Here is a 16562-nt window from a genome sequence, read left to right as displayed (position 1 = left end):
CTCTGTGCACACATCAACTATATGGCCAAGAATAGTGTTCATGGGAGGACTTCACGGAGGAATCCACTGCTGTCTAAAAAAAACATTGTTGCTCATTTAATGTCCGCCAAAAGGCACTCGGGCACTCCATTTAAGTTTTGGCAAAATATTTTGTAGACTGATGAAACCATAGTTGAACACACAACGTCATGTGTGGAGGAAAAATGGAACAGCTCACCAACATCAACACCTCATCCCCACCGTGAAGCATGGTGGATGGAGCATCATGATTTGGGGCAGTTTTGCTACCTCGGGGCCTGGACAACTTGCAAACATTAATGGAAGAATGAATTCAAAAGTTTCTCAGGATGTTTTGCATGAAACGTGAGGCCGTCTGTCAGACAGTTGAGGCTAAAAAAGAGGATGGATGCTGCAACAAGACAATGATCCAAACACAGAAGTAAATCAACTTCAGAATGGTTTCAAAAGAACAAAATACACGTTCAGAAGTGGCCAAGTCAAAGTCCAGACTTGAACCCCATTGAGATGCTGTGGCATGACCTAAAGACAGCGATTTATGCCAGACATCCCAGGAATCTGACTAAACTACAGCAGTTTTGTAGAGAAGAATGGGCCAAGAGTAGTCCTGATCGATTTGCCAGACTGATTTGCAGCTACGGGAAGCGTCTGTTTGAAGTTATTTCTGCCAAAAGGGGGGCGGGGGGCACGAAATAATAAATGTGATGGTTCACGTACTTATTTTTCCCCTTCTGTCATTGTTTGCATATCATGCTTATTAAAATATGAAAACCTATAAATGTTTGGGTGGTTTTAGTCAAACAGAAACTGTATTTTCATCTGTGTGGTTTTGACAAAGATCACATTTGATGGGGATTTTATGCAGAAATGTGAGAAATTTCAAAAGGTTCAGATACTTTTTCATACCGCTGTACCCTGTACCCCGCCTAGGCGGGTTTGGCCTTGGAAGGGGTCTACACTAATATTAAGAACCACATTCTCTTCTGTGCACAGAAAGAGGTGTCAGTGAGTGCATATGTTGGGGATGATAGAGATTTCATGGTCTTATAAAAAAAAAAAAAAGGCACTATGGTCAATATAATAAATCACACGTGATTTCAATACAGACTGAACTTTGTCATCTCAACAAAGGTATAGAAGTGCTTTTTTATGCATTTGATAAGGCTTATCGAAGTCAGACACTACAAGATAAGTGTTGTGCTATTTAACTATTGCTGACGAGTCATCACGCTCGCTAAATCAAGACCAAAATCAAATATATACAAAACCTTGTCAGCAAACAAATCTGCTATGCACAGTTAACCTCCGGTGGTTCATTAAAAACCTCTTTAGAAACCTTGTGAATCAATGAAATAAAATTCAAGGATGCAATCAAGGAAAACACTTAAAAACTGGTTTGCTTTTCGTTTTCCTCTTCATCAGCAGGGGAGCTCTCTTTGGAACTGTAAGAAGTGAAAATAGGATGGAGAAAGTGAATGTGAATCATTATTTCATCGCATCTTTAAAAAGATGTGTCCAGACAACAAAAACGGTCCAGTCAGCCCCTGTGCTAAATCGACAGTGTGGATATACTGTATATGTAAATATACCACCAGCCCCTCACCCCACACATACAAGGTGGGCCGCCCAGGACAGAAATGCCAGGACCATTTTTTTGTTCCAGTCCACCCCTGACGCTGCATTCAGCAGGGCCTAGAACCAAAAGTGGTATTTGCCATGTGGTAAAATGGAATTTGCCATGTGGCAAAATGGATTTTGCTGTGTGGCATTTTTTTTGCCATGTGGCAAAATGGATTTTGTCGTGTGGCATTTTTTTGCCATGTCGCAAAACTGATTGTGCTATGTGGCATTTTTTTGCCATGTGCCAAAATGGATTTTGACATGTGGCAAAACTAAGTTTGCCATGTGGCAAAGTTGATTTTTTTTTTGGTATGTGGCAATATTGATTTTGCCATTTGGCTTTTTTTTTTTTTTTTTTTTACCATGTGGCAATATTGATTTTGCCATGTGGCATTTTTTGCCATGTCGCAAAACTGATTGTGCCATGTGGCAAAATGGATTTTAACATGTGGCAAAGTTGATTTTTTTTTTTCCATGTGGTATGTTTTTTTGGATGTGGCAATATTGATTTTGTCATCTGGCATTTTTTTTTTACCTTGTGGCAATATTGATTTTGCCATGTGGCATTTTTTTGCCAAGTGGCAAAATGGATTTTGACATGTGGCATTTTTTTGCCATGTTGTAATATGATTTTGCCATGTGGCATTTTTTTGCCATGTCGCAAAAAGGATTTTGCCATCTGGCAAAACTGATTGTGCCATGTGGCATTTTTTTGCCATGTGGCATTTTTTTTTGGTATGTGGCAATATTGATTTTGCTATCTGGCATTTTTTTTTTACCATGTGGCAATATTGATTTTGCCATCTGGCATTTTTTTGCCAAGTGGCAAAATGGATTTTGACATGTGGCATTTTTTTTTGCCATGTGTTAATATTGATTTTGCCATGTGGCATTTTTTTGCCATGTCGCAAAAAGGATTTTGCCATCTGGCATTTCTTTTGCCATGTGGCAATTTTTTTTTTTGCCATGTGGCAAAATGCATTTTGTCACGTGGCATTTTTTTTGCCATGTGGCATTTTTTTACCATGTGGCAATATTGATTTTGCCAACTGGCATTTTTTTTTACCACGTGGCAATATTGATTTTGCCATGTGGCATTTTTTTGCCATGTGACAAAATTGATTTTGCCATGTGGCATTTTTTTGTGGTAAGTGACAAAATGGATTTTGGTTTGTGGCATTTTGGGGGGTGGGGGGTAGTGGCATTTTTTGGGGGTATATGGCAGTTTTGAAGGCTATGCACGTCCATGCCATTGACGACTATGCACGTCCAAATTTTCCATTTATTTTAAATGGCAGAAAAACGTGTGGCTGTGATTTTTGACAATACACTTTACACTAGTGTGCGTTGCCATTCATCTGGCAACCAAGTCAGGCTATGCCATTGACGGCTATGCACGTCCAAATTTTCCAAATCCGTTTTGCCACATACCAGGAAAAAAAATGCCACATGGCAAAATCCATTTTACCACATGGCATAAAAATGCCACATGGCAAATACCACTTTTGGTTCTTGCTGTCTTTCGCATTTTAACAGGCTGTGCAAAGCTGAAATTATTTTGTAGCCCTCTAGATGGCGGTGACTTCCCAATGTTGGCCAAGGTTGATTTTGCTTCCGAGACCAGCCGAACCATACACAAAATTAAACTGGTTGTATTTCAGATGATAGTGGATGTCACCCACCTCTTTTTTGCTGAGTTCCTCTTATACAAGGTGTGGGAAGTCGCCGCGATAAACACCAAGACCAGAAATCCAGTCACTGCTGATAAGCTAACAGTAATTTGTGACCAAGTGTTGGGTTCTTGACCTGCGGGCGGACAAAACAAGTTTGAGGAGCTTGTGAATCATTTGGAAGTTCCAGATTAGCACTCAGAAAGAGTCTTATCTCAGCGCACAGGCTTTTGATAAGAGTTGAGCAGACAACATCACAACCTACGTGCCACCGCAATGGTGTCAATGTGGAAAAACGGGCATTCAGAATGATATTCTACGCCTCCCACAAATATTTTTCGCATCATTCCAGCGCCATCACTAAACGGCTTCGAATCCAATCAAATAAGCAGTGCTGCGCATGAAATAATGTTAACACTTTGTCTTTCTCCTTGGTGTTTTGTAATCGTACATCTGTGGTTTTTTAAATATTTATTACACTGAAATACATATACTCTAAAATATATTGAATTCTAAGAAGTACTCTTTTTATCACAGCTTTTACTGGGAACTAAAATTCAATCAATTTTGCCTTGCCATGCAACAGAAGTTACCGTATCTTCCGGACTATAAGTCGCAACTTTTTTCATAGTTTGGCCGGCCCTGCGACCTATATATTGATACTTGTACTTAGAGATGTGATTGAAAATTTGGCGCCGAAAACTTTCGGCCGAAAGACGTTACAGGAGTGCTGTCAGCGTTGCTGCAGAGATTGAAGTGGTGGGGGGTCAGCCTGTTAGTGCTCAGACAATACGCCGCACTCTACATCAAATTGGTGTGCATGGCTGTCACCCCAGGAGGAAGCCTGTTCTGAAGACGGTACACAAGAAAGCCCGGCCGTCTCATCAGACAATGGGACATGGTTCCAGTAATCCATGTGCTTTGTTGGCATGTCTTCAGCAAACTGTTTGCGGGCTTTCTTGCCATCCCATGCACACCAATTTGATGTAGAGTGCGGCGTATTGTCTGAGCACTAACAGGCTGACCCCCCACCACTTCAATCTCTGCAGCAATGCTGACAGCACTCCTGTAACGAGTCACATGACATTTTGGAGGAAAAATGACAAGCAGTAGTCAATTTGGACATTTAGGGATGTACGTTTTTTCAAAGGGGTGTACTCACTTTTGTTGCCAGGGGTTTAGATAATACCGTATTGGCCCGAATATAAGACGGTGTTTTTTGCATTGAAATAACACTGAAAAAGTGGGGGTTGTCTTAAATTTGCGGTCTAAACATTATACCCATTCATGACGCTAGATGGCGCCAGATATCATTTAAGCGATGTTCTGTCATGATAGAGCTCTGCTAGTCTCAAGTTTAACCAGTTTGCATTATTTTATTGCAATGTTTTTCCTCAGACTTTTTTCAAGACTGCAGTTACAGTTAGACTTGACTTTGATGGTTAATGCAGTTATTGCAATTTTGTTGTTTTATCACAATAGATTGGTTTATTTACATTTCAAAAACCAGAAGCCATTCATTTACGAATGTGATAGCACTTTAGTTGACATGTTTAAATGTTCAGATATTAAGATTTGAATGAGGCAAAATAACATGCTTTTTCTCTCAAATATATTGTTAAAATCATTTGTTTCGGATGTACTGTAATTATTTTCTGTATAAAATTATTTTGGTGTTCAAAAAGTCTTTTTTCAAACTTGAGTCTTGGAAAAGAGGGGGTCGTCTTATAATCAGGGCCGTCTTATATTCGGGCCAATACGGCAGTGTTTTTCAACCTTTTTGACTCACGGCGCGTTTTTACATTGGAAAAAATCTCGCGGCACACCACAAACCAAAAATGTTCCAAAATTATTATCTGTAGAGTATATTTAATTATAAAATAATTTCTCAGTATGTATAATTACTCAGTGTGAAACTTGAGCCTGTTTAGATGAACACAAAGTCGATATCCTTATTCTTCAACAGCTCTGTCTTCCTCTGTTTTTATTTTTATAGCAGTTAGGCTTGAAAAAGCTCAGAATCATCAGATAGCGGGACTTGAGCAATGTCTTTAACCACATCAGGGCCGAGCATCTCGCAGACAATGGCTTTGCAGGCAGGTAGTATTAATTAATGTCTGTCACGGTGTGGGACTTTTTGGATTTAGCAACTGGCTTTGAGGGCTTTCTCATTTCCCTTCGTAGTTTTTATTTAAAAAAAAAAAAGTTGCCTGTTTCTCTGTGTTTTCACGAAGGCGAACAAAATAGTCCATCGACATGTTTTGAAGCGACGGAAGTTTCATTTGGAGATGACGTTTAAGCTTGCTTGGTACCATGGCGCTGTTGGACTAATAGCTGCTCATGTTGCGTTCGAGAACTGCTCGGATTTTTAGCCATTAGCCCCCTTGCTGTTCTCAACAATGTGTTGGAATAAAACACGAGGAGGATTGACGGTCGTCACATTTGGATAAAATAGGACACTTGTGAGTACCTCGACACATGACGAGTCTAACCAAATGCTGTGCAGTAGACGTGCTGGGGTCCACATTGTCCCGGACAGCAAGGTCGTTGATGGCTAGAAATCCGAGCAGTTTTTGAACGTGACACATGCAATACTTCGCTCATCTGCACACGACCGAGAACTTTCTACCTACTCCTTCCTTCCCGTCCTACTGCAACTCTGCCCGACGACGTAAAAAAAAAAAAAAAATTGTAATAGCCCCGAATGGGGAAATAGAAAGGAGAGGAGTCGGTGATGACTTTCCCACTTTATTGTGGCAACATTGGAAAATGATAAACAAAATAACAGCGGCATCCGCAACATGCGACCGCTAACTTCATTCAGAGGCCGTTCTCCCTCCCTCTTTGCTTGCTTCCTACTACGTCACCACTCTGTAGTCTGATGGCCCCTTCAAGGGCCCGCACACAGTTACGGACATTACAATATTTATATGTTATATAACTGCAACATTAGATAATTTCTCGTGGGACACCCGACGATCTCTCATGGCACATTAGTCTGCCGCGGCACACCGGTTGAAAAACACTGCAATACGGTAGTGGCTACATTTTGAGTTATTTTGAGGGGAAAATAAGAGAATTCTATTATATAAGCTGCACACAGACTACTTTTCATTGTGTCAAAGTGTCATTTTGTCAGTGTTGTACCATGAAAAAATATACTTAAATATCTGCAGAAATACGAGGGTTGTACTCACTATTGTGATGCACTGTATACTCGAGGTGTGCCTTCTACTTCGAGTTTGGTAGTGATTTGGAGTTTGGAGGGTTTTTATTTGTTTTGTTTATTGTTATCTGAATAACTTAATATGTTAACAGATACCTTTTTAGCACTTTGTTCTCCATTTTATTACTACTATAGTATACAGTACTGGTAGTCCCCAGGTTACGAACGAGTTCCGTTCCTACGCTGGGGACGGAACCCGAATTTCGGCGTAAGTTGGAGTTAACCTTTAAAAATTCAAAATAACTGTCCAGAGAGTCGTAAAATATTGTATTTTGTATAATGGTGGAGGAAATGCTGCCCTCTGGTGGCAGCGTTGGGTGTGGCTGGACTGTCGCCTTGGCTTCTTTGAGTAGGATAAGTTTTTTTCCCTCTTCATTGCACATTTTTTTGGCTGGAGCAACTTATAGTTCGAAAATACGGTCGTTAGCTTTGAAAAAAAAAAAAAAACAACGGTGCCATGCCTTACACTTTGAAAACAACTTGTAGAATGTGCTAAGGTTTTTCAATGAGATAACTTACTTTTGTTTTCTCCTCCTGTGTTTCTCAGCATGTGCTTAGTGATGTCAAGGTGCCCGTCATTGACCTCGGGATCTATCCCAAGTAAATGACACATCAGTGGGTACACATTGACTGTTTCAAAGGGCCCTACCACCAAGTTTTGTTGGAAGTCAGGCCCCACCGCCCGAAAGAAAGGCTTCATGTCCAAAACTTGATTGTCGAAACCGTGCTCTCCTTTGTGAAACTGCACAGGAAACAGCTACATTTGGAGAGGAATGAGTACAATTAGTAATTCTCACAGCGATAGGTAATAACGTTGTCCCATAAACTTCACAATGGTATTGACAGGTCAGATCGGTCATGCACTGCGCCTCGCATTCAAGTAGGGGGCCGCCCACATCAAGAGGAGCTATTCACAAACACGCAACGCTGGATTTTTGTTGAAAAAGTGCGAAAGCTGTATTGCATACAAACAGGAAGGATTGTCTCAGTATTGATATGTTCGAGGATTTAAGGTCATCATTATATTTTTCGTACCATGCATGCATTTTGAAACGTGAAAAAAATCAAGGAGAGAAATTAGCTGCTACTGCATTGGCATCATAGTTCGCAAGATTTACATAAAATAAACGCTAACTGCACATTTTTTTGTTTTTAACCAAGAACCGAGACTGTTTTACGTCCATATCTATAAAGAATTCGGGGATTTGAGTATTTATTCACAAGAATTTTCAGCGGAAAAGCTTTGTTTACATCAGGCGGCCGCTAGCTACATTCACTCACTGATTAGCATTGTACTTCGATATATTTACATAAAATGAATGCTAACTGCACATTTTTTTTTTCTCTTTTAACCAAGAATCGAGACTGTTTTACGTCCATATCTCTAAAGAATTCAGGTATTTAAGCATTTATTCACAAGAATTTTCACCGGAAAAGCTCTGTTTACATCAGGCGGCCGCTAGCTACATTTACTAAGAAACTAGCATTGTACTTTGATATATTTACGTGAAATAAATGTACAAGAATCGAGACTGTTTTACGTCCATATCTATAAATAATTCAGGGATTTAAGCATTTATTCACAAGACTTTTCATCGGCAAAGCTCTGTTTACATAAAGCGGCCGCGAGCTACATTCACTCACAACTAGCATTGTACTTTGACATATTTATGTAAAAATAAATGTGAACTGCACATTTTAAAAATTTTATTTTAACCAAGAATCGAGACTGTTTTCCGTCCATATCTATAAATAATTCAGGGATTTAAGCATTTATTCACAAGAATTTTCAACTAAAAAGCTCTGTTTACATTAGGCGGCCGTTGGCTACATTCACTCACAGACTAGCATTGTACTTCGACATATTTATGTAAAATAAATGCTAACTGCACATTTTTTTTTTAGTTTAACCAAGAATCGAGACTGTTTTTTTACGTCCATATCTACAAAGAATTCGGCGATTTAAGCATTTATTCACAAGAATTTTCAGTGGAAAAGCTCTGTTTACATAAAGCGGCCGCTAGCTACATTCACTCACAGACTAGCATGATACTTCGACATATTTATGTAAAATAAACGCTAACTGCACTTTTTTTTTTTTTTTGCTTTTCATCGAGAATCGACTGTTTTACGTCCATGTCCATATCAATAAAGAATTTGGGGATTTAAGCATTCATTCACAATAATTTTCAACAAAAAAGCTCTGTTTACATTATGCGGCCGCTAGCTACATTCACTAATAGACTAGCATTGTACTTCGATATATTTACGTAAAACGAATGCTAACTGCACGTTTTTTCTTTCTTTTTGCTTTCAACCAAAAATCGACTGTTTTATGGCCATATCTATAAATAATTCAGGAATTTAAGTATTTATTCACAAGAATTTTCAACAAAAAAGCTCTTTGTCTGTGATTCCATTCGGTCAGCTTTGACGGCCACGCCCCCTATTTATCCGCACTGCGCCCAGTGTCCCGTCAATACATGTGAAGTCTTTGGTTGTCCTCAAGAACAAAACCACAAATCAATGGAACCGGTAGATACTCAAAAGAACAATCTTCTCACCCCATTGATCACGTAACCCGGATCGGCGAAGAGGATTATGGGAAGAAGTCGAGGGTGGTTGCCATAATGTAGTCTTTCCGGCATTTCCTCTTTCTTATACACGTGAAGACGAGGGTGGGCTCCCTTCAGCGCCTGGTAGACCTTCTCCAGCTTTCCTTCTTTAGGAAGCAGCATTCCAGTAGGGCCGTAGTCAACCAGATGGAATTTGACATCCCAAAAGCTGAAGCCCGGGATCTTCGACAGTATAATCTCCTGGACCGGTTCGCCCCGAAATACTGTCGTCATCCCGTGGTCCGCGGTGATGATGATGTTGAGTCGATCGGTCAAACCGTGGTAATAAATCTCGTCCCGGATGTAGCCGACGGTTCGATCTACTTGCTGGACCATCTCCCGGCGCTCTGGGGAATCTGGACCGTATTTGTGCCCAACCTTGTCCGGTTCCCCAAAGTACAAGGATACAAAATCCAAGTCCTGTCGGTGGAACCACTCTCCGATCACTTTGTCAATGTTTTGCCTCCAATCGGTCTCGTTAGAATGGTCGTAGAAACGAGGTTCCACTTGTTTTACCCTCACGGTTTCTTCTTTGTAGGTCGCAGCTGTGCCAGGAAAATGTAGTGAGCCCGCTTTTCGTCCCTAAGTGAAGGTATAAGCAATGCCAAAGTTATTTCTCCACATTAGTCGTTCATTTTATTTATTTACAGCAGGGGTCTCCAAACGATTCCACAAAGGGCGGCAGTTGGGTGCAGGATTTCATTCCAACCAAACACGATGGTACCTTTTCACCAATATGGTGTGTTACAAGTATCATCGGTTGGTTTTCTGTCCGGTGCTGCTTGTTTTAGCAGAAACCTCATTGGTGAAACTGTCTGTGCTGGATCGATTGGAACAAAATCCAGCGGTTCTTGACGGACCGCCTTGATTTACAGGGACATTGCCCAACAAATGTTTTGCACAGACTAGTGTTGTTTTCATCATCAATAATGAAAATATTTCATCAACCAACACGTTTTTCATGACAATGACGAGACGATAACGGGGTAAAAACGTGTTTTGGGAGACTAAAACATAACGAGGTGAAGCCAGTTTTTGTCTGACGAGACGAAAACGCAACAAAAATCTGCAATAGTTTCTGTCACATGTTTACAATGTGTGTCATTTCATGTGTAGTTGGCCTGCATCATAGCAGTGTCTGTTTGTGTCACTCATGCGCCGAAGCGCCCCGTGAAGCAAAACGTTACCCAGAAACGAAACTCCATCTCACAAGCCTTGGTATTTTTCCCTACAAAAACATCTTTGAGCTGGGACCTTGAATACTGGTGCCGGGTGGAACAAAGCTAAGAAACCACTGTACTCCCTTGCATTCATTCAGGGCATATAGTAAAACAACGGAGCATAACAGTCCATATTTGGTCGTCAAGGCCATGAGAAGGCACGCTCAAAAAGATTACAACAGATTATTATAACAATAATACGCTATGCTATAATGTTCTCATGCAAGCATAACAAATGCATACAAAATATGAAATGTATAATGGTTGTGTGTTAAGCATGAATAAAATTCTCTCACAACGATGTCAGGCTTTTGTTGTTGTTTTCTAAAGATTTATTTCAACCACAACTCTGCGAGTTCTCGTAAAAGCTGAGCGTGCCCTCACTCTCGCATGATGCGTTTAAATGCGCCCACGAAAAAAACTGCTAACAAAATGGACTCTTGACAAGCTGGCAACAGAACATACAGTTACAGAATGATATACTGTAATTTTCGGACTATCGGACACTATTTTTTTTTTCGATGAACAAATGTCATTTTGTGTCAAATTTGGTGGGTGGCGGCTTATAGTCAGGTGCGTCTTATAGTCCGAAAATTAAGGTATATTACACACATGCACTGTTTGGCTCTCTTCGGATCATATTTTAAAATATGTTGGTTCTTTTAGCTCTTTCGGTCCAAAAAGTTCTTGACCCTTGTCTTAAATTCTCGCTCAACTTTTTTTATAAACAGTTCGTGGCGTCCAGGTGGGTATAATTCATTGAAAATGAAAATTATATACTGTTTTCGTGCTGAGTGTGTATTATCACCAAGTTGGCGTTGTCCCTGTAGACGCTACAATATGGGCTCGTCCATCAATGTTCATTCGAAAGAGTTGGAATAACATTTTGCCTGTAAAATTAGCGTACCTGTCTCTGTGCTGTTATCCAAATGGGTAAGCTGCCGTTGTCCCAGTAGGAATCAACAAACTGCGTCATGTAGTACTGCTTCTTCTCCTGAGTCGTCGTGTTGAACCACATGTTATGGATAACTCCATGATTCTCGATATAACGTCCTGTCGAGAAAAAGAAATAACATTATGTCAACTCCGATCGCAATTGGATAAATATGTTTTACCTGTAAGCAGGGTGAAGTGTGTAGGGCTGGTGATGGTAAGAAAGGGTGGCGTGACATAATGCGCTTTCACACCATCCTTGGCCATTTTATCCAGATTGGGAGTATCCACGTCTTGATCGTAATCCCAACGGAAACCATCGAAAGAGATGAGCAGCAGTTTGTTCCGTGTTGATCCAGAATTCCGCCTAGAAGAAAATGGGGCTGCATTAGCAGGGCTGCTGATAGCCAGTCCCAAGACGACCACGAAGAGCAAACTCATGACCATTTTGGGCCCGCACGACTCAGTGAGACTGATCATTGACTCATTCCCTGTGTTAGTGGACAAAATAAATGTACGGCACCTTTTATATAACCAGTGCACAATATTTAACTTAAGAAAAATGTGACAAGAAAGATGACAATCTGCATTTATGATCCCTTGAAAATATTCCATCTTATCTTATCAACTCATAAAGAGAATTATTCCTATATCACTCCAGTCTGGTAATTTAATATATTGCAGAAGAGTGATGCAACGAGTCAAAAGTTATCAGTGGCTGGATCAAAATCATCATCTTCATCTGGAATAATGGTAGAATAATGTACAACAACTACAGTTATTATTATGAATGTTTTGTATTGAAGAGCAGCTTTGTAGCTATTAAATTTCATGTAAATACATCCCATATTTACTGTTTGTATTACTCTAACACACCCAATATAAAACGGATAGCATTTAAATCATAGTTTAAGAAAGCAAGTAGACTATATTCGATATTATGAGTAGTTGACATCGGGCAGATAAGGGCATAACAGATACAGGATGCCTGCTGACTACGGAAGCCCAACCTGCGCACATCATGCAGCTGACTGAGCGAGATTGACGCTGATGGAGCAACACAAGCAGGTGATGGCCAAGACATCTACAAGCACGTCTGGACCACCAAATCCTGCCATTAGCTCGTCTGTGGGGGCCAACAATGGACAGTCCAGAACAATGGCGGGACATCCTGTCTTGCCACAAGGAACACCTGATAACAAGAAGACTTCACAGCTGAGAATTTGAACACTCAGCGCTGAAGCTGACAAAATCTCCGACTCTGGTTGCCTTGGCAACAGTGACCCACGGACTCATCAGCCCAACCTTTAACAGAAAATTACCCTAAACAACAGCCAAACACACCCTTCTCCCGGACCACAGCTCGCCTCACCAGAGCCTTCAAAATACTTAATTCTTTAAGCTAGCGCTGTCTTTTCTCGGGAACATTTTTGTGTACTTGTTGTTTGCCGAACCTGGAGCCAGCTTTCCTCCTCGCCTGGGTCTATTTGCTGTTTTCCGCTACTGTATGATTGCCATCTACTTGGAATAAATTGTCAACTTATGTTTCCAAGCCATTTTCCAGCTTTTAAAACAGTCAGTACAAGGGGTTATAACTATGGTGAACACGCGGACTTTGGCCTTTTGGTCTGGTTGTTCGGATGGCACCGGCACAGGTTGGTGGAATGGCGTACCGCAAGCAACACATCACTTTTGCTCATTCATTTTTATGACGTTAGCAATTGTTGCTAGGCGGATCGAGAACGAGACAAACGAGATGTTTACTCAGCTAAACCAATTCTGTCCGAAAATGATGCCCCTGGTGCTAAATTCACTGGTAAAAATATGGAAGAAAATACAACTGTTCAATTAAAGAGATGGCTTGATTGTCGAGGGCTGAAAATGTTTATTTATCTATTTAATTTTATAGACACCTTTTCCGACACAATCTATCCTTTATTTACCACCATATGCCCTGTCTTTCTTATATATTATATCCTCTGGTTGTCTTATGTCTCTGACCATTCTTGGGAGTTGGGAGTAATTTACATTGCTATTTTTTTGTAGCGAACACTTTTAATTTTTTCATTAATAACAAATCTGTATTCGATAATTATTTACACTTCCCCCTTACTAAAGTTGTTTTTTGTACAAAAAAAAATGGTAACAACAGCGACAGTCTGATACCATTAAATTTTTTTTCAGGTCATTCATTGTCGGACAGAAGCAGCATGGCAAAACGCACCGTTGAAAAATAAGTACAAATATCAAAATGGCTTACCTCTTCGTCCTCCCAACAAAATGTTTACTGCATATGAAATGTGAATGGCTTCACCTTGCTGGCATTAAATTGGTCTTTCTGACGTCCGCGCAAGTTGATCCATTCTTCACATTTTTTTCTCTGTGTTTTCGGTTTCAGGAAACGTATGAAGAAAACATCCTTCATATGTCATAATGTCTAAAGTCGTTTCTACAAATTCCATACCAGCAGTGTTTGATCGACACGTTCTTTTTTGAAAGATTAACGGAGAAAACAAGCAGAAATAACATGGATTGTATGCGAGAGCGTGTTTATGATGACCCACTTCCGCGTTACGATAGCGAAGTCACAGTCTAAATATAGCATTCGTGTGGTATGCTATTGCGCTAGCACTGTTCCAGCGGTTTGGCTGGCGTGATTCCGGCAATCTGGCTAAAAGGTCAAATTCCAACAAGCCTGAATAGTCATCGAATATAACGGAATTCAACGCAACGTACCTCACAGTTTTTAAAAAAAAAATTTTTTTTAACTTTATCTCATTAAAATTATGTATAATACTTGTTTTTGGACGGTTATTTTAAGGTTCAGGGGGTATCTTGGGGTACTTAAAGGTTTAATTCCGATTTACGTGGAAATTTGGGTACATCGCCAGCCTATGAATGGAACTCGTTCATAACCCGGTGACTACCTGTGCAAAGATGGAAACAACTAGCGTTGAACCGATACTGTTTTTGGCTATTGCAACTTTTAGTTTTACAACGTATGGCTTTGTTCTTGTAATATTACAACTTTAATCTTGGGATATTTAGACTTTGTTCTGTAAGTCGTAATTACTTTGTGTGGCCCTAGTTGAGCACTCAAGACAGTATTGCAAACTATATATTTTGCAGTATCACACTGTACCTGCCATTCTTTGTAATACGCTTCTGCACTTTTGCACAAACATACACACTCACAAAAACTAACACTAAAAGAATTAAATCATCTCCTGAGCTAAATCAAATTAAAAACCAGTTTCATTTCTATATGGATCATATACCTAACTGACTGCCATTGTTTGTGACCACACCATTGACTTTGTTATGCACATTCTAACAACGAGCCAGGGCAGGCACAGCACCATATAATGACGCTGAACCATAAACCAGATCACTAAACAGGATTACACAAAAATAAAACAATGAAATTATTGAAGCAACTCATAATGACAGTACTATGAATCACCAGCAGGTAGCGCCATTACTCCGTTGAAGCAATTTGGCCCGGTGAGTAAAACGTTTGACGTAAAATCATTCTCAGTTTACAAATGTCTGTCAATTAAGGGATTTAAGACAAACAAACAAACAAAAAAAAGAAACATTTCACTTAATAGTTACTGTTCTTCAAGAGTTAGACATTTCACTAATACTCACTCATGTGTTTTAGTAGGTTGCTGAATATAATGGCAGACGACTTGCAGATACCACTAACCCATTGATGGTCCTAGAAGTCCAATCCATTTGAAGCGGGTTGTGTGGCAGCAAATGTTTCCACTTCAATTGGATTGGGCGTCTACTAGTGATTACCTCCTTTAAATGGAACCTTAGACTTCGACTTGTAGACTTTAATAAGCCAGAATTTTTCTCTTTTACTACATTGTTATTAGACACACATATATCATTGCCATTTATTTAAAAATCTATAATATTTAGTACATGCTTTGACCTACGGAGGGCGCCATGTTTTACCCGCGCAATGCACGCTGAGGGTGATGACGCGGTTGGTCTGGACTGGGAGAATAGCTGTGCTAGCTGGTCAGATTTTGTTACAGAGCTGTGGGATGAGTTCCTGACCTCATACCTTACAGCTCTTCATCAGTGTCTTTAAACCGATCCTAGGCGGCTTGCCGAGATATTAACTTGCTGCCATTTGACAGTTTGCATGTCCCTTTTCTCCCTTTTTAATGGCGCCGTATGTAGTTGGCAGCCATCTTGGGTAGGCTGACCAGCAGTTGGAAACTAGATCTCGAAGAGTATGAATTTCGTTATTTCTTAGTACTCCCTGATACGATAACGCCATTTTAGTGCTGTATCAGTACAAATACTGATACCCCTATCAATACTGATCGGCAGTGTTTGGTAGTCACTAATGTGTTACTTGCGTTATTGTAACCTGATTAATTTCTTGCAGTAACGAGCAATCTATCACGTTCATTTTAGTTAGTTTCAAGTTAGTTTCCTTAGTGTCTGTGTGTAATAATATTGTAGTCATGTACAAAGAGCATTTTGAATAGAAATTGTGAGAAAGGTTCCCACTTACACGTTAGTTTCCATGGTAACCACTCATAGTTACTTCCTGTTTTGGTCTCGAGTCACACGCGCTAAGTGTTTTGGGACTGAGAAAGCCGTGTGGAGCACGGGTGCACATTCGAGCCCAGTGTAGCCACCTGTTGAGATGTGCGAGGAAATGTTGATTTTTGTGTGTCCATGAATGAACATATTTTCCCTTCATTCTGGAAGTTGTAATGGTCAAAACAGGTTATTTGGGGATATTTGGGGGACATGTCCTGATCATATCCGGTTATTTGGTGGGCATGTCTTGGTCATATCAGTTCATTTGGGGACATTTGGGGGACATGTCCTGGTCATATCAGGTTTTTGGGGACATGTCGTGGTCATATGAGGTCTTTGGGGGACATGTCCTGGTCATATCAGGTCTTTTAGGGGACATGTCCTGGTCATATCAGGTCTTTTGGGGGACATGTCCAGGTCATATCAGGTCAATTGGGGGAAATGTCCTGGTCATATCAGGTCATTTTGGACATTTGGGGGACATGTCCTGGTCATATCAGGTCATTTTGGACATTTGGGGGACATGTCCTGGTCATATCAGGTCATTTGGGGACATGTCCTGGTCATATCATGTCATTTTGGGACATTTGGGGGACATGTCCTGGTCATATCAGGTCATTTTGGACATTTGGGGGACATGTCCTGGTCATATCAGGTCGTTTGGGGACATGTCCTGGTCATATCATGTCAT

The 16562-nt window shown here is 40.3% G+C and overlaps 1 protein-coding gene across 1 annotated transcript; it reads right to left on the bottom strand.

The window, feature by feature from the left end:
• Nucleotides 1-910: 910 nt before the first annotated feature.
• Nucleotides 911-11785, bottom strand: LOC130909345 (ectonucleotide pyrophosphatase/phosphodiesterase family member 7-like). The gene is made up of 6 exons (XM_057825676.1): nt 11485-11785; nt 11277-11422; nt 9099-9731; nt 7054-7291; nt 3321-3444; nt 911-1460 (listed from the first exon to the last, which is right to left on the bottom strand). The coding sequence occupies exons 1-6, from the start codon at nt 11780-11782 to the stop codon at nt 1403-1405; spliced, it is 1497 nt and encodes a 498-aa protein (XP_057681659.1). The 5' UTR covers nt 11783-11785; the 3' UTR covers nt 911-1402.
• Nucleotides 11786-16562: the final 4777 nt, after the last annotated feature.

Source organism: Corythoichthys intestinalis, chromosome 21 (genome assembly GCF_030265065.1).
Source record: "Corythoichthys intestinalis isolate RoL2023-P3 chromosome 21, ASM3026506v1, whole genome shotgun sequence".
Lineage (NCBI taxonomy): Eukaryota > Metazoa > Chordata > Actinopteri > Syngnathiformes > Syngnathidae > Corythoichthys > Corythoichthys intestinalis.
The sequence above is the reverse complement of the archived record's forward strand: the minus strand, read 5'-3'. Positions and strand labels throughout refer to the sequence as shown.